This window comes from Aotus nancymaae, unplaced genomic scaffold (genome assembly GCF_030222135.1).
Source record: "Aotus nancymaae isolate 86718 unplaced genomic scaffold, 86718_ANA_hifiasm-v0.15.2.pri h1tg000059l, whole genome shotgun sequence".
Lineage (NCBI taxonomy): Eukaryota > Metazoa > Chordata > Mammalia > Primates > Aotidae > Aotus > Aotus nancymaae.
The window spans coordinates 7464726-7483698 of NW_026988473.1; the positions used below are offsets into that span (position 1 = coordinate 7464726).

The window sequence follows — 18973 nt, forward strand, 5'->3', positions numbered from 1 at the left end:
CGTCCATACTTTCATGTACGACAGGCCTGTGTACAGGCACCAGAGGTACATGAAAGCTGGACTGATATGAACATATGTGAGCATGTGTGAGTGCTCTGAGGTGTGTAGACCATGCCTGTGCATGAAAATACATGTGTGTGTCTACATGTCCCAGCATGCTGTGAGCAGATGATCGATCAAGCTCAGAGTGGCTGCAGACAGAAGCCAGAGCCCCTCCAATCCTGATTCCCCTCCCCCAATCACCCCGAATCTCTGATCCATGTCTCAGCCCCATGCCCAGCAGATAGTTTTTCTCCTGTTAACTGAGAAAACTGAACCTGTAGCTGACCACTGTCAATGTCTGCTGCCATGTTTCCGGGTCCCTCCGGCTGCAGCAGAACAGCCAATCCCACCAGGCGCGGTGGCTCACGCCTGTAATCCCAGCACTTTGGGAGGCCGAGGTGGCTGGATCACCTGAGGTTGGGAGTTTGAAACCAGCCTGACCAACATGGAGAAACCCTGTCTCTACTAAAAATATAAAATTAGCTGGGCGTGGTGGCTCATGCCTGTAATCCCATCTACTCGGGAGGCTGAGGCAGGAGAACCGCTTGAACCTGGGAGGCGGAGGTTGCAGTGAGCGGAGATCGTGTCATTGCACTCCAGCCTGGACAACAAGAGTGAAACTGTATCTCAAAAAAAAAAGAACAGCCAGCCCCGCCCACTGGAGCTCCACATCCAGCCTCACCCATCGGCAGCCATCCCTTTCCCTCTGGGGTCTCTGCCCATTCCCTCTCTCCTGGCTGCTGCCCATCACCATATTAAACAAGCTTAGGCTTCTCTCATCTTAACAAAAATCAAAACAAACAGACAAACACATGCCAGCATGCTGCATCTCCTTCCAAGGGCCACACTGGCTCTTTCTCCCTTCAAAGCCAAAGGAGCTGTCTGCCTCTCCTGTATCCACCTTCTAGCCTCATACATCTCCCCACTGCACTCCAACCCCACCCCTTCCCTCCCTGGAACTGCTTTCACCAAGGACGCTCATCACCTCCCTGTGCTGAATCCACAAGTCACTTTTCAGCCCTGCTCTTACTGGTTGGTCCTACTGGTCACTCTCCTCTTCCCTGGTTTCTGAGAGGCCACATGTTTGCAGCTCCCTCCCACACACTGGCTACTCCTTCTCAGACCCCCTTAGGGTATCCTGTAAATGCTGCAGTGTTCACTTTGCCTATCCTGCCCCCACCCCTTTTCTAAGGGTCTGCATCCCCGGAATCTGAACAGTTCCATGACCCACCAACTCTGGTGGTGACCAACTAGACCAGAGGGCACTCCAGATCCAAATCTCATTTATCACATATTCTCTCCTGGGCTAGAATTTGAGATCTTAGAGGTTCTCATCCATCTCTTGGTCCTTGTCCTGGGAAGGCATGTTAGCATGAGGCTGGGCTGGCCCAGATGCAGATAGAGCAGAGAAAGCCAGTTGCAGCAAGAGAATAACACAGATGCACAGAGAGAAAGAGAACAAGAGACCACATGGGCCCAGATAAAAAGAGCCAGTGAGGCTATTTCCACTGGTTCTTAATGAATTCCAGGTCTCAGTTCCTCATCATCCCTGAATGCACTTTTCGCACTGGGGTTCTATTAAATATCCCTGAACTCTCCAAATAAATTCCCCTTTCTGTCTAAGCTCACTTGACGGGCTGCTCCTTGTAACCAAACAGTTCCAAAATCAGCTCCTCTCCCTCTATCGTCTCTGCAACACTGATGATCCTCAGGAATCTTTTCTAGGATCTCTTCCTATAACATTCTTCCACAGCACTGTCCAGTGGAAACAGAATGTAAGCCATGTATGTGATTCCAAATCATCTAGTAGCCATTTTTATAAAGCTAAAAGAAACAGGTGAAAATAATTTTGAATATATTATGTATATAATATAATACTTGTTTGACCCAATGTATTCAAATATTCCATTTCCACATTAATCAATATTAAGGTTTTTGGGCTTTGTTTTGTTTTGTTTTGTTTTGTTTTTGAGACAGAACCTCGCTCTTGCTCAGGCTGGAGTGCAGTGGTGCGATCTCAGCTCACTGCAACCTCTGCCTCCCAAGTTGAGTGATTCTCTGCTTCAGCCTCCCGAGTAGCTGGAATTACAGGCACCTGCCACCATGCCCGGCTAATTTTTGTATTTTTAGTAGAGAGGGAGTTTCACCATGTTGGTCAGGCCGGTCTCGAACTCCTGACTTTGTGATTTGCCTGCCTCAGCCTCCCAAAGTGCTGGGATTGCAGGCATGAGCCACTGCACCCAGTCAGTTATTAATTAGATATTTTATAACCTTAAATTCAGACTGTCTTCAAATTCTGGTGTGTATTTTACACTAGCAGCATATTTCGGTGGACTAGCTCAATTCAAGCACTCAGTAGTGGCTACTGGATACCACGCCGAACAACTCAGACACACTGCAGGCCTTTATCAGCAGCAGCTAATTACTCTCAAATCTGTATTTAGAGATTTAAGAGACAGCTTAATAAATATGAAAGGGATCGTATTGTATCCCTACTTCAACCTTCTGGTGAGCTTCCACTGGGATAAAATCTAAAGTCTCTCACAAGGCCTACTATGACCAGGCCCAACCTGTCTCAACAGCTTTGGTTTTTAACAGTGTCTACCCTGTACCCTGAAATCCAGCCTCAACCAACATTTTTCCAGATCCTGGACTGCCCCTGCTCTTCATGCCCAATGCTTGGCTTCCCCCCTTCCAACTCCCCAGCACTTGGCTCACGCCAACTCATCCTTAAGGCCCAGCTTGGATGCATTCCTCATTCCTCTAAACAGCCTTCCGTGCCACCCATCCCCCAGAGCCTGGGTTGGGCATCCTGCTTATCAGACACTGAACTGTGATCACAGTTGTGTCTTAGTGGGTATTTTCCTGGAAGCAGACCCCAAGACAAGAATTTGAGTCCAAGTATCACAGTCTATTTGGCAGGAGATCCCAGAAAGTGTAAGTAGGGAGTTAGGGGGTAAGTCAGGGAAGAGAAGCAAGAGCCAGGTTGAAAGAGAATGAGAAGGGAAGCGGGTCTCCTGTGCCAGCCCATCTGTCACCCAGCCATGTGGGAAGCTGCTGGGACTGGCCATTTATGATCATTTTGGATGCAGGACTCCCCACTTGCCAACCTGTAGATGATCTGGGGCTGGCACCTAGGACCAGCCTTGTGCCACACTGCCCCCTGAGATCGGGCCTTTATGCTGAGAGTGCTATGGGGCTGGATGGGGAGAAGCCACCTAGTTTCTACCTTGAAACCTGGTTTCTGCCTATAAAGTTTCTACCTTGGAGCCTAGGATCAGCTGACAACAGAGCCAGCAATGCCTTCCCTTGGTTTGACTGGCTCAACCTGGAGGGAGAAGGACCAGGCTCAGGGAGGAACACTGACTTCACTGTCCCTCCATCTGTCAGTTGTCCAGAAATCAGAGTGGCTGCCAGGATGTCCTGGCCATGACTATTCCTGTGCTGCTTCAGGTAAGGACACATATGAAGGGAAGGGAAGACACCCAAGAAAACACTTTCCAGGTACATGATCAGGAGTCATGGTGAACTGGGATGCTGGTCAGGACAAACTGGCCACTCACAAGATCCATTCTTCTTGCAGTCCCCAAATCCCCATTCTGGATTCCTCCTCCTCTCCATTGCTGCTTATTCCTCTACAACCCCAGCTCCGCTTGCTCTTTCTTCTCCCCTCCTTCTGTCTCGAAGCAGGGACTCCACCTGGCTCAGTGCATGGAGATCCAATATGGAGCACCACATTTGGGCAGAGTCCTCATGCTGCATCAACTCATTGGTCACTGGCCTCATGTCCAGCATTTAAATGGAAGTCTTTGGATGAATTTCTAATTTCTGCACCATCCATCAGTCAGGAAAGTCAGGCCACAAGGCACAAAGCTCTCAGTGTAGCTCAGAATTCCTTACTCAGAATGTTGCTAGGGGTCTGGTAGACACTTGGAATCTGCTGAACTGCTCCCCAGGTCAATCATTTCAAACCCATGCTTAGGGCATATGATCTAAGTAAGAGTGTTTTATATAATCTGTAAATCATTTATTTGAAAAGTCTCACAAAAGAATAAAAACCAAAATCACAGGTAGTACCACACTTTAAATCCCATTTATTTAATGGAATAAAATCATACAAAATCAGGACTTACCCCAGAAAATCTGGGATATGTGATGGCTGCTGGCATGGTAGGAAGAACAATGGAGTCCAAACAGTTGAGTTCCAGACTTGCTTGCTGTGTGACCAAGGACAAACCCTTTGCCTGCTCTGGGTCTCGGTCTCCTTATGTGTACTGATAAGACGTTTTTACCTGATGGCATTCAACTTAGCTGGCATATGGTTCTGTGGCTCTGGGCCAATCAGAGATTCCCAGATTTGACCCTTTCTCAGTGAATATGACCAGAATTTAAGTCTACATTCTAGTCAGCACAAGGAAGTCCAACTGTGAGGTTTTAGTGGCCCACAAGATTCCCCTAAGGGATAGTTCCTGGCTCTGAAAATCACTTGCCATGAGAGTATGTCCATCCAGAAACTCTCCATGAGCCAGGAGGCTGCTGGGAAATCCCTTGCCATTCAGATGATCCCAGGACCCAAACACAATTCATTGCCCAGAGTCTCCGATGGAGTCTTCTCCAGATTCTCCCAGGATCACAGCTGGTCAGGAAGTCAGGAGGGAGTTCTTCTCCAAGGTGGGGTTGGCACAGGCTTGGAGAGAGAAGGTGCTTGTAGGGGCCCACCATCCCCCGCTGCCCTCAGCACTCCACCCACTCCCCCATGAGGGCACCAAGTCCTTGCAGGAGACTGGCCCTGCAGTCCCCAGGTTGTTTGTCCAGCTGTCCTCACATCCCCAGACCACAGGACTCTTATGTATCTTGGCCTGGAGAATGTTGTCAGGCATCTGGACACCCACTGGGTCCCAGCCCAGAACCAACACGGGGCGGGAGGGGGAAAGCTGGGCTGAGTCACATCCCTTTCTGGGCCTCCCCTTTTCTCTTTTGTACATATGAGCCCAGATAATTTCCAAAACCCTTTGGGCTGGGCAGTCTACACCTCCACAGCAGCAGTTAAGAACTCAGCTTTGAAGTTAGACAGAATAGGTTTGAGCCAGTCTAAGACTTCATGGATCTCAGGGTCCTGATGAGTGATAAATACACTCCCAACTTAATACACAAGGTGTAGTTACTGCACGACACTAACAGGTCATCTCGACTTTTAACAAGAGAAGTTAAACATCAAACTACAACCCTTCAACAGCAAGAGTTGGAGAGTTCTGCCCAGAAGAATTGAGAAAAATCCCTTCTTCTCATAACCCTTGGCATCAGCTCATTTGTACAGGGCCTGGGGTGCTTCCTGTAAAACAATGAAACCCTAATTATCCATCATGTCTAGATACATGCCAACATAATGACAAAGCTAGGTGGAGGGGCAGTCAGCAGGAGCCAGGTTACCCAGAGGGACAATTAGAGACCCAAAATGGAAACACACATAAAAGGCAAGGAAGAGTCCAGCATGCAGCCAAGCCCAAGAGTCAAGCTAGGATATCGTGGAGAAGAGGGTCACAGCAGACACAGGAAGATCAGGGTCCTGATTCAGCCACCCCAGTGATGAAAGTGGCTGGGTGGGCCCTGGCTGGGAAAGAGCTTCAGGCCTTTGGAGGCCAGGCTAACCAGCTGTCCTCCAGCAGAACAAGGAGCAGGAGAATTTCTCTTCCTCACCTTTCAGAACACTTTCTTCACTCAAATGAGATCCTGGGGGTTCTTGGAAATATTTTGATAGGAGCCATCTTTCCTTGGTCAAGCAGGTATAGGATTAATTATTATACACACAAACTCTACAACATCTTTTAAGGTAGCATTTCTCAACTTCAGCACCACCAACATTTGGGGGTCTAGATAATTCTTTGTGGAGAGGGCCTGTCCTGTGCATTGCAGGATATTCAGCAGCATCCCTAACCTTTACCCACTAAAAGCCAGTAGCACCACCACCACCCCAAGTCGTGACACACAACCAAAACTATCTCCAGACATTGCCAAATGTCCCCTGGGGGGCAAAATCACACCCAATCAAACATCACTCTTCTTAGGATAAGATGTACTTAGGCACAATTTCTTTCTAAAATCAATGTGATCATCTCACCTTTTCACCAGAAACAAATAAGAAGAGCCTGTAACCACTGAAAAAAATTACAGAGAATCTGAGCTACTTTAAGCTTCTTACCTATATTAGTTCATTTAATGCTCCAAAAACTCAAGGTAGCAAACATAGCTATTATTTCTATCTTGCAAATGAGGACACTGACGTACAGAGTTTAGTCACTTGCCCCTGGTTACACAGCCAATAAATGTGGAATGAGGGTGTAGGTCCAAGTAGACTGACTCCAGAGTCCAGTTTTAGATAATATTAATTACATAAATTAATAACAAGAAGTTGCCACCTTCTCTTTCTCAGTGCCCCCAATCTGGGGATCCAACCAACTGGATCCTATGGAAACCCATCCAATCAGAGCTCGACACTTCCCTGGTCATATGTGACTCAGGAGCCAACACTCTGTTGGAGGAATTCACGGATTTTAGAGTTGTGGCTAAAAATACAGTAGTTCATGCTCATTGTTATAAAAATAATAATAATAACACTATGGCTGGGCACAGTGGGTCATTCCCGTAATCCCAGCACTTTGGAAGGCAGAGGCAGGTTGATTGCTTGAGCCCAGGAGTTCAATATCAGCCAGGGCAACATAGCGAAACCACATCTCTACAAAAATGCATGTGTGTGTGTGTGTGTGTGTGTGTGTGCTGGTGTGCACATGCCGTCCTAGCTACTCAGGAGGCTGAACTAGGAAGATCACCTGAGCCCAGGGAGGTCAAGGCTACAGTGTGCCAAGATTGTGCCACTGCAACACTACAGCCTGAGTGACAGAGTGAGACCCTATCTCAAAAATAAATAAAGAGGCCGGGTGTGGTGGCTCACACCTGTAATTGAAACACTTTGGGAAGCCGAGGCAGGCAGATCACCTGAGGTCAGGAGTTCAAGACCAGCCTGGCCAATATGGTGAAACCCCATGTCTACTAAAAATACAAAAATTAGCCGGACATGGTAGCACATGCCCATAATCCCAGCCACTCAGGAGGCTGAGGGAAGAGAATCGGTTGAACCTGAGAGGTGTAGGTTGTAGTGAGCTGAGACTGCACCACTGCACTCCAGCCGGGGCAAAGAGTAAGACTGTGTCTCAAAAAACAATTAAAAAATAAAAAGAGGCCGGGCACAGTGGCTTGCACCTATAATCCCAGCACTTTGGGAGGCCGAGGCAGGTGGATCATGAGGTCAAGAGATCGAGACCATCCTGGTCAACAAGGTGAAACTCCGTCTCTACTAAAAATACAAAAAAATTAGCTGGGCATGGTGGCACGCGCCTGTAGTCCCAGCTACTCAGGAGGCTGAGGCAGAAGAATTGCTTGAACCCAGGAGGTGGAGGTTGCGGTGAGCCGAGATCACACCATTGCACTCCAGCCTGGGTAACAAGAGCGAAACTCCATCTCAAAAAAATAAAAAATAAAAAAATATAAATAAAACATAAAAAGAAAGAAAGAAAGAATAGCACTATGAACAGAAGACAATATGACTAAGGGAAAAATCTGACCAATGATCAGCAAGAAGGTGGAAGCTGAGACACCCTAGACTGTGTATGACGTTTGTCTTGGGTCCCACTCCAAGAGCAGCCTCTGACCTCTGTTGTTTCTTCCAATTAAATAAGGCCATGGTCCTATAAGATGAGAGCTGTCCCCATAAGAACAAAGACTGGGGTTGTCACATTTAGCAAACAAGGATACGGGGTGCCCAGTCAAATTTGCATTTCAGATCAATGAAGAATTTTTTAGTATAAGTATGTCCCGTGCAATATTAGAGACTAACTTTTTAAAACTCTTCACTGGGGGCCAGGCACCCTCTGCCCAGCCCACCCAGCCCAGTGTATAGTGCGGATAAACATGCGGATGCTGCTGGCCTTGAAAAAAAACACTCTTCATTGATCTAAAATGCAAATTTGACTGGGCACCCTGTAATTTCCCCGGCAACCCTTCCCAAAGGCAGACTATTTGGATCTCATCCACTAACAAGGGCAGAAACTCCTCAAGAGGCCACCGCACTTCCCAGAGCCCAGTCTTGTTCCTAAAAGGAAGACAAATAAATCCAATAGATCCCACTCTGGCCCCTCCTGCCCCCAGACGCCCAGATGCTCCCCCCAATACACCCCTCTCCCGATTCCTACTTCAGTTCACCCTCTCCTGCCCTTTATAACCACTTGGAGAAATTCCACTGACACAAGGAATCCTTGGAGGGTTAATCCTTCTGATACCAAGTCATACTTTAACTCATTCCCTCCAGGCCAAGGATTAAAAACTGCCCATGCAAGGGTCAGGCCTCCAGCAGACCCTGAAAGCTGAGCTGCCCTGACCCCCAAAGTGAAGACAAGCTGCAAGGGAAAAGGGAGGGACAGATCAGGGAGACCAGGGAAGAAGGAGGAGCAGCCAAGGAGGCTGCTGTCCCCCCACAGAGCAGCTCGGACTCAGCTCCGGGAGCAACCCAGCTGCGGAAGAAACGGCAGCGCTGCTCCTCCAGTGAAGGACGGCAGGCAGACAGACAGACAGAGGTCCTGGGACTGGAAGGCCTCAGCCCCCAGCCGCTGGGCTGGGCCTGACCCGATGGCCTTTAATGACCTCCTTCAGCAGGTGGGGGGTGTCGGCCGCTTCCAGCAGATCCAGGTCACCCTGGTGGTCCTCCCCCTGCTCCTGATGGCTTCTCACAACACCCTGCAGAACTTCACCGCTGCCATCCCCACCCACCACTGCCGCCCGCCTGCCCACACCAACCTCAGCAAGGATGGGGGGCTGGAGGCCTGGCTGCCCCAGGACAGGCAGGGGAGGCCTGAATCCTGCCTCCGCTTCACCTCCCCACAGTGGGGACCACCCTTTCCCAATGGCACAGAAGCCAATGGCACGGGGGCCACAGAGCCCTGCACCGACGGATGGATCTATGACAACAGCACCTTCCCATCTACCATCGTGACTGAGGTGAGGACTTGGGGCTCCCCCTCCAGGGATCAAGATGGGAAGACGGGGGCCTTTGTTTAAAAAAAAATGTACATGGATAAGTTAACTGCTGAGTTTTTTAACTGCTGAGTCAAAAAGAAAAACGCTCTCAGCTCTCAGGATCAAAGAAGCAAAGGGCAAAGTAAGTGCCAGAGGAACAGGGTGACATGAACCCCAGAGGACCAGCCTGAAGGAGGGGAAGGGGATCCTCTGAAACCAGGCTCATCTCTGCCTGATCCTTGCTCCTCTCCCCACAGTGGGACCTCGTGTGCTCTCACAGGGCCCTACGCCAGCTGGCCCAGTCCTTGTACATGGTGGGTGTGCTGCTCGGAGCCATGGTGTTCGGCTATCTTGCAGACAGGTCGGTCCTGGGTAGGGTCAAGGGGCTGGACTGGGATTATGGGTCAACTGGGCTCATGGGGTCTAGGTGGGAGCTTGGCATTGCCAGTCAGGGCTGGTTTGAGGATCTACAGCACCAGCCTCGTAATACTTCAGAGGTCCTCAAAGGCCCACAGCCCAGGCCTCATCCAGGGTGAGCGCTCCTCTCCTGGCTCAGCCTGGCCCCTGTCAGTCTCCAGGGCCCAGCTGCAGGTCTCCCCTCCTCCCACAGGCTAGGCCGCCGGAAGGTACTGATCTTGAACTACCTGCAGACAGCTGTATCAGGGACCTGCGCGGCCTTCGCACCCAACTTCCCCATCTACTGTGCCTTCCGGCTCCTCTCGGGCATGTCTCTGGCTGGCATCGCCCTCAACTGCATGACACTGAGTGAGAGATGCTTACCTGCCCACCCCCGTCTGGCCACCCAGCCCAGCAACCCCTTTCCAGCCTCCCCTCCCAGCCTGCCCCTCCTGAGCCCTGCCTGCCCACCAGCCTCTCTCTTGGGTCTCACCTTCCTGCTGATAGAACAACCTTTTTCTCAGGCTCATATCACCCTGACCCCTCATTTAGAAACAGGATTGCGAATTCCATTGTTAGAGCCAGCAGATCAAGTAAGAGACCAAGCAGGCCAGGTGCAGAAGGCATTAGGGCATGGTGAGAACTGTATTGAAAGGAGAGACACATTCATCCAGAGACACCACAGGCACGCAGCTGGAGATGCCTAGGGCATTCCAGCCAGGAGATCCTACAGCTGTCATATATTCCCCCCTTCTCTTGGATTAATATAAAATATCCCAGTTTTTTTAATGTTTGCAATTAACTCTAATATTAAACATACAGTCAGGGAGCATTGTGTAGATGATACATCTGTGGACTGAGCATGGTCTCCCCATGGGCCATCCATGTGCATCCTCTGAGAGATCACTACCCCCTACCCATGTTTCTCAGATGAGGAACCTGAGGCCGAGAAGAAAGGAAAGGATTTACCCAAGGTCATTCCTCAAGCACAGAAGGGAATCCAAGGATTTGGGATTCTCTGGACTAAAGGAATTAACCAAGACTCGGCTAGGGCCTGGGCAAGACACCTAAGAAACCCAGCCCCAAGTCCAGCCTAAGTATCCAAGTCCCTGTCCCAGCAGCTGAAAGGGGAGCCCACCAGGACAAGAGGTAGGCCTTTCCAGACCACACCAGAGAGGTGATCCCACTCCTACCTCAAGACTCCAGGATGGAGAAAAGCCACTGCCTCCTCCAAGCTGCTCTAGCCAGTGAGAGTAGAATCCAGCCTATGGCTGAGGAAAACCAGAGAGGTGGTTGCTGTTGAAGATAGACCGAGTTGTCAGAAGTGCTCTGAAGGGAGAATGAACTCTAGCCAGGAGAGCAGGTTGAGGAGGAATGAAAAAAAGAAAACCATCAAGAGTGTGGAGGGGGCAGTTCCTGGGTATTCTGAAGCCAGCTCCCCATCCATACCTCCACTGAAAGTCCCCCACTCCCATCACCCTGGCACTCAACTTACTTGATGCATTTTCCACTGAGCCTTGGGACAGGCCACGGTTTGGATGGAGGGAGGGGTCTTTACTAGCCCAGCAGCCCAGGTAGTTGCACCATCCTGTCCTAACCCTCTTTCCAGATGTGGAGTGGATGCCCATCCACACACGGGCCTGCGTGGGCACCTTGATTGGCTATGTCTACAGCCTGGGCCAGTTCCTCCTGGCCGGAGTGGCCTATGCTGTGCCCCACTGGCGCCACCTGCAGCTGCTGGTCTCTGTGCCCTTTTTTGCCTTCTTCATCTACTCCTGGTGCGTGGGGCCTAGGGATGGAGGTGGTTGCCACAGGAGCCCAGAGGGCTGCAAGGGACAGGACCTCTCCCAGAGCTCAGCACACATCCCATCCCACAAATTTAGAGAAGGTCAAACCCAGTCCGATGCCTCTGTATGACAGATAGGGAAATCAAGGCTGTGGGGAGAAGGCTCTGCCCCAGGATATCCAATTCTCTGGCTTCCCCCACTCAGTTCTCCAATCTGCCTGCTCTGCTCCCCTTCCCAGGAACCAAGAGCTGAGCTTCTGGATTGGGGAATATGTCATTACCAAGCTGGTGACTGCCTCGTGGTCCTAGAGAGAGGGATTTGACAAGGACCCTGGGTTCCCAACCTTAAATAAAATCCCATCGCAGGCCCCTGGAAAGTCCAGCCCCAGCCCCCAACCCAGCTGACTGAAACTGAAACCATGCCAACACCCACTCCCACCCCTGCTCCCAGGTTCTTCATCGAGTCGGCCCGCTGGCACTCCTCCTCCGGAAGGCTGGACCTCACCCTGAGGGCCCTGCAGAGAGTCGCCCGGATCAATGGGAAGTGGGAAGAAGGAGCCAAGTTGAGTATGGAGGTGAGATCCCTGGAAATCTCCCATGATAACCTCCCAGGGCTTCACCTCCAAGCCCCAAACCCAGGACCCAGGGCCCAAGGAGCTTCTCTGATTAAGGGATTAGGTTGGGAGGAGCTCCTTGGGAGGATCCTGGGCCCTGAGCTCTGCTGGTCCCAGCAGGTGCTCCGGGCCAGTCTGCAGAAGGAGCTGACCATGGGCAAAGGCCAGGCATCGGCCATGGAGCTGCTGCGGTGCCCCACCCTCCGCCACCTCTTCCTCTACCTCTCCATGCTGTGGTAGGCCCAGAAAGACAGACAGACTGAGACAAAAGGCTGGCTGGGGAGGGAGCAGACACAGTGGGTGGAAGCAGCCAGACAGGAGGGCAGGAAGGGCAGCAGACCAGCTGTGAGAGCCAGTAACCCCAAACTAGGGATCATCCTTAGGAACCAGACACCCCCCAGCCTCAACTCAGTCCCAGCCTCTACCCTGGACACCAATCTCCCCATTTTGTCCCTTCACTAGCCCTGTTCCAATGTGTAGACACCTCATGAGGACAAGTGGCTCCAGAGTCAACAGACTTACATCATGAAAGCAGAGAGCAGTCTGGCTTGCAAAATATTCACAGATTTTATTGGCCTGATGATGCCTGCCAGAAACACAGGCACGGGCAACAAGATGACTAAAACTCATCTCCAAAGAACACTTTGGCCAAGGCCAAGGAAACTGCCTTTCCCTTTGCAACACACCCCATTATCCTTCCTTCCCACCATGATGGCAGTCCCATGACAGTTAAGGGAAACATGATCAGAAGGAACAATTCCGCCAATGAATTATTTGCTTCCAATTTGGGATTTATTCTCAGTCATGGTTCTAGCCAATAATCTGAGCTTTGTTTTGCCGGCTCTTGACATCTGAAAAAGCACAACACTCATCCCAGGACCATGGACAGGTCCCAGAAGGCTCTATACTCTCCCAGCTGCCTTGGCCCTGAAGACGGCTTGGATATCCACCTGCCCTCCCTCAGCCCAGCATCAATTGATAAGATGAGAACCAAACCTATGTAAATCCTACACAACAACTAAGTGAAAATCCCCAAATTAATTGTGACCATAGTTATCAAAAGATTGGGAAATTTGGAGTATTAGAGGACTACCTCAATACTTCAAATGGTGATGCAGTTTAATTATGTAATTAAATGTCTGAAGAAATATTAGCCAAGGCACACTCCAGCTCCTTAAGCAGGGTACCCACTGCAGCTCCCCCCATTTTGAAAGAGCACCCCACTTTAAGCCTCGCTAACAAACTGTATACCCTTCTCTTCTCTCCACTAGGTTTGCCACTAGCTTTGCATACTATGGGCTGGTCATGGACCTGCAGGGCTTTGGAGTCAGCATCTACCTAATCCAGGTGATCTTTGGTGCTGTGGACCTGCCTGCCAAGCTTGTGAGCTTCCTTGTCATCAACTCCCTGGGTCGCCGGCCGGCCCAGATGGCCGCACTGCTGCTAGCGGGCATCTGCATCCTGCTCAATGGGGTGGTACCCCAGGGTGAGCACCCATGAGCACCTTGGCCCCTTCTCCTCAGCCCCATCCCCACACGTAACCCAACCTCTCAGAAGGGAGGGGACCAATTCCTCCTAGCCTCCACTCCCAAGCTCCTGCTATCCCCTCTTCTTTGTCTCTAGACCAGTCCATTATCCGAACCTCCCTTGCTGTGCTGGGGAAGGGCTGCCTGGCTGCCTCCTTCAACTGCATCTTCCTGTACACTGGGGAACTGTATCCCACGATGATCCGGTGAGTGGGAACATAATGGGAGAATGACAGTGTTTTCTTGGGGAAAGACATTCTCCCGTGCACAGGTCAGACCCCAGAGCTAAATCAAGTACACCCCAGCCCAAAGGCCCCTCTCAGTGCAAAGCACATAGTAGCCACTCTGTACACACCTCATGGCCTAGCTAACACAGGTGTTACTGTCTCTAAGCCCTTACCAGACTCTGGAAGAAGATCTCAAAAGTAGCCACCAACTGGGGAAGGGTAAGGAACCAAGAAGTCACATCTCAGAGGCAACAAATTGGAGTCCTCCCTTAATCTCCAAAATACAAATTAGAACTTGCCACCAAATCTAAATTCCATCTATTTAGATACCAAGTGATATATCTGAAAGCAAAGACCACAAACATGAAAGCAATTTCCTATCCCAGGAATCACTCCTGATGATATCCCAGCAGTAGGAATAAACATAGCATTGCTTTTTTGAGTGCAAAGATCGGGGGTGGTATTTTTGCATTAAGAAACAAGAACAGGATGCAAAATTCACATGAGATATCAAAGAAATGTCAGGCTTCCCTAGGTTACTTGGAGTGGGCCTGCAAGGTCTGCAGAGTGGAACCTGATGGTCATGGTCCTGTGCCCTTACCAGATCTCAGATGAAAGAGCAATAATCCAAAGCGCTCACTATGTACCAGGCAGTGTCTTCAACTTTTCACAAATATTAATTCATTTAATCTGCATAACAAGCCATTGTGGTAGGTACTATCATTATTCCCACTTACAAACGTGAAAGCTGAGGCAAAGAGAGGTTACATGACTTCTCCAAGATCACACAGCTAACAAATGGTAAAGCACGAATTTGAACCCCAAGCCATTTGTCTCCTGAGTCAATGTTTTTAGCCTCTTCTCTCATGAAGAATATTCTTTTTTTTTTTTTTTTTTTTAAGACGGGGTTTCACCATGTTGGTCAGGCTGGTCTTGAACTCACAATCTCAGGTGATCTGCCCACCTTGGCCTCCAAAGTCTTGGATTACAGGCGTGAGTCACCACGCCCAGGCAAGAATATTCTTAACATGCAGATTCCAGCTCCCTCTCCCTAGGGATTCTAATCCAATAGGTGTGTGTTGGCTTGTTGCAACTATAACTCACAATTCCTTCAGATGATCTGAGAACCATAGGTGTAACACAACTGTCTCATTTGACAGCTACAGAAACTGAAGCCCAGAGAGGGAAATGGGCTTGCCCAAACTCACACAGAAAATTAAGGGCAGAAGCAAAATTCGATCTTTAGTCTCCTTATTCTCTGGCCAGAGTCCTTTCCAACTTCTCTTTTTAAAAAGATTATCAACAGCTGTGGTGTGGGGGAACCATTTGAGCCCAGGAGTTTAAGACCAGCCCTGGCAACATAGAGACCCTATCTCTAACCAAAAAAAAAAAAATTGGTTTGCTTGCTAATCAAATGGGGAACAGAGGAGGTACTGGGAGTGTCCTGGGGGCTGGGCCTGAGCTGCCACCTCCAAATGGGACCAGCACCTGGGCATTCATGCCAGAACTCTAACCAACACCCACCTGCTGTGGGCCCTGCAGGCAGACAGGCTTGGGAATGGGCAGTACCATGGCCCGAGTGGGCAGCATCGTGAGCCCACTGGTGAGCATGACTGCTGAGCTCTACCCGTCCGTGCCTCTCTTCATCTATGGTGCTGTTCCCGTGGCTGCCAGCGCTGTCACTGTCCTCCTGCCAGAGACCTTGGGCCAGCCACTGCCAGACACGGTGCATGACCTGGAGAACAGGTGGGCCCCAGTCCATAAAGGAGCAGGGATATATCCCAGGTCATACATGCAGAGTGGGGTGGCATTGAGACTCAGGCCCTGGCTTCCTCTTCTAGTGCAAAGCTCTATGTCCCTTTGTCCCCAGTTGCCTGAGCTTCTCCTAGAATCCTTCCTGGGGATCCCAGCTCCAGGGAGCAGTAGGTTTTTGGGGCAGAGAGTAGGTGGCTAGGCACAGCTGAATGGAGACCCCCTGGGAGCTCCCAACTCCCGGCCCTGGCCTAGAGGCTGCACACCCAGAGTGCCACTCTTCTTCCCCCCTGCAGGAAAGGGAAACAGAGACGACAGCAACAAGAGCACCAGAAGTATATGGTCCCACTGCAGGCCTCAGCACAAGAGAAGAATGGACTCTGAGGACTGAGAAGGGGCCTTACAGAACCCTAAAGGAAGAGAGGGTCCTACAGGTCTCGGGCTACCCACACAAGGAGGAGGAAGAGGAAATGGTGACCCAAGTGTGGGGGCTGTGGTTCAGGAAAGCACCTTCCCAGGGTTCTCCCTCCCTTTATAAACCCCACCAAAACTACATCATTAAAAGGTTTGACTGCATACCATCTCCCATGTCTCTCTTGTCTCAAATGGAATAAATGGAATGGCCACTCCACTTTAGCCAGCTTCCAGCCCAAGAGACTGTACAGTCCGCTCCCACCCACTCCACCCCCAGGAGTATCCCAGACAACTAGAAAAGACTCTTGCCTTTGCCCCTTTCTATCCCTCCTTTCCTCCCTCTTCCCTCCCCGGCCCTCTAACCTATTCAAATATTTCTGTGAGTTTTAGTTAACTATCTAATGCTCCTCCCTTCCCTGTAAACTGACAAGGGCTGAAATGACTGGCTGAAATGAAAGCAACCAATCAGAAGCTTCGTTTTAAGCTCCTCCCCTTCTGTGAGAGCAGGTGGGAACCTCTGACAGCAAAGGAGAAGAAAAAGGACAACGGCTGGCCAGGTGTGCTGGCTCACACCTGTAATCCCAGCATGTTGGAAGGCTGAGGTGGGTGGATCACTTGAGCCCAGTAGTTCAAGACCAGCCTGGGCAGCATATCAAGACCCTGTCTCTATTTAAAAAAAAAAAACACAGCCAGGCGCGGTGGCTCATGCCTGTAATCCCAGCACTTTGGGAGGCTGAGGTAGGCAGATCATCTGCCCACCTCAGCCTTATCAGGAGTTTGAGACCAGTCTGACAAACATGGAGAAACCCTATCTCTGCTAAAAATACAAAATTAGCCAGGCGTGGTGACACATGCTTGTAATCCCAGCTACTCGGGTGGCTGAGGCAGGAGAACCACTTGAACCTGGGAGGCGGAGGTTGTGGTGAGCCGAGATCGTGCCATTGCACTCCAGCCTGGGCAACAAGAGCAAATCTCTGTCTCAAAAAAAAAAAAAAGCAGACAACAGCTGTGACTTCAGGATGTCGGCCCGTCTAGCAGCATGGATGATGGAATCTCTAGATTCCAGCAGAGTCTGGACTCAAAACCCGCTCTAGATTAGCCTGCTAGCTAACCAAATCCTGCCTGCTACGCTACCTCAGCTCTCTTGGTTGCTCTGCCTCCTGTGAGCTCTGGGCTGGTGGAGGAAAGAGAAGAGGGAAGTGGGAGTGGGGAACAGAGCCAGTAAGACCCAGCACTAAGTGCTAACTACATGCCAGGCACTGTCCCAAGGCATTTGCCTATATTAACTCATTTACTCCTCCCAGTAACCCTTGGCAATTACTACAATTATTCCTTATTTTACAGATAAGAAAATCAAGACACAGAGAGATTAAGTAACCTGTCCAGTTCACACAGCTGGTAAATTGTGGAGTCAGGATTAGAATCCAGATAATCTGGCACCAGGATACGTGTGCCTGACCCCTCTGCTGCCAGGAGCTGTGAGGCACTGACACTTTAGCCTCTTTCATCCCCAGGACCCAGCTTCTCCTCCTTCCTTCTGGGCTGAAAAGAAAAGGATGAGAAGGGGAGGAAGGGAGAGGATCATGGGAAGAACCATATGAAAGGAGGGGTGGAAGGCAATATAAGGGTAACAGTGAGGAAAAGACCAGGATGTCCAGCAAAAGGAGCTCACTTCAGGGAAGCCTGGGACGTCCCAAGAAAGGCAGCCCTGTTCGCACCTACAGGTGGCAGGAGTGAGTCCTGCCTCGCCCTGCCGTAAATCTTGCTGGCACGCTGCCTGGAACCCTATCCCCAGCAGCCAGCCTGGCCCCTAAGCCAACCTCTTATCCCCCGGGGGAAAGTCCATATTCCTCTAGCTGTACACTACTGCCTTCCAGGTGGGACCCCAGGGGCTCAGGTTGAGTCAGGGCCATCTGGAAAGAGGGGTTGGCCTGAAGATCCCCTGGAAAAACTACACGGCCCTGGGAGAGCTCACAGCAACTCAGACAGCAGGACTCTCAGGGCAAATCCAGGCACAGCAGAAATCACCATAATCCGCCTCACCTCCTGGAACATCTGGAGCCTTGGTATTGCCCCTTGGCACTGAAACTCCTCATGCTCCCCAAGAATGTCTTGGCCATCATGGACCCATTGGTTGCTGGAGGGTCACCAGCCCCGCCCAACCTGCAGTTTCTCAGGCAGCATTACCCTCATCACTGACCCTCAGAGGGTGTCTGGGCTGAGAATCGGAGACGTGACACATCAATTTACCCCTGCTTCTGCAGATCCGGGGTTTGAGACCAGTGACTTGGCCTACCTGCCTCCAGACACTGCCAGCGACTCTGACATGCCCTGGCTCCTCCTGCAGGTCTCTCTTCTCTGTGCTCAGACCACCTGGTATCTGCATCTGCCTCAGCAGGGCTGCCCAGAGCCAGCCATAGCCTGCCCCTGCTGCATCCCATCAGGTATGAGTCCTGGGTGCTGATTCAGCCAGCTCAGACCATTCACACAGAATCCATTCCCCCAGCTCCTGGTCTGAGACTTCCTATATTCATCCTGTGCCCTTAGCAAAAGAGAACCCTACCTTCCTCCCACTTTTAAGTCGCCAGTAAGTGACTTCTGACCTTGCCTCTCCAAGGAGTCACCCCCAAACACAGACCTATCCTCTAGCCATGGCCCTGAGCCTGAGTTGGGACACTGTCATGCCCCACCACGGTGGCCTCAGATGCTCTCCTTTTTTTTTTTTTTTTTTTGAGACAGTGTCTTGCTCTGTCACCCAGGCTGGAGTGCAGTGACACGACCTCAGCTCACTCCTGCAACCCCCGCCTCCTGGGTTCAAGAGATTCTCACTGCAACCTCACCCTCCCGAGTAGCTGGCATTACAGGCACACACCACCACGCCTGCCTAATTTTTCTATTTTTAGTAGAGACAGGGTTTCACCATGTTGGCCAGGCTGGTCTTGAACTCCTGACCTCGAGTGATCTGTCCACCTCAGCCTCCCAAAGTGCTGGGACTACAGGCATGACCCATCGCACCCAGCCTATCTCCAGTTTTGATCACAGGTTCTATCATCAGCCAGCTTGGCAGAGCCCTGTAGCCACCCTGTTTCCTGGCCAGGAAGGCACACTCAGGAGGATCCTCACCTGCCTGGCTCTGTAGTGTGCTCACCA

At 50.7% G+C, this 18973-nt stretch overlaps 1 protein-coding gene across 1 annotated transcript; it reads left to right on the forward strand.

The window, feature by feature from the left end:
* The first annotated feature begins 8432 nt into the window (after positions 1–8432).
* SLC22A6 (solute carrier family 22 member 6) lies at positions 8433–15985 on the forward strand. Its single transcript, XM_012454464.2, has 10 exons — positions 8433–9090; positions 9366–9469; positions 9719–9873; positions 11114–11282; positions 11742–11865; positions 12025–12140; positions 13176–13390; positions 13528–13636; positions 15200–15403; positions 15706–15985. Exons 1-10 carry the CDS (start codon positions 8722–8724, stop codon positions 15791–15793), a joined length of 1653 nt encoding a protein of 550 aa, XP_012309887.1. The 5' UTR covers positions 8433–8721; the 3' UTR covers positions 15794–15985.
* Positions 15986–18973: the final 2988 nt, after the last annotated feature.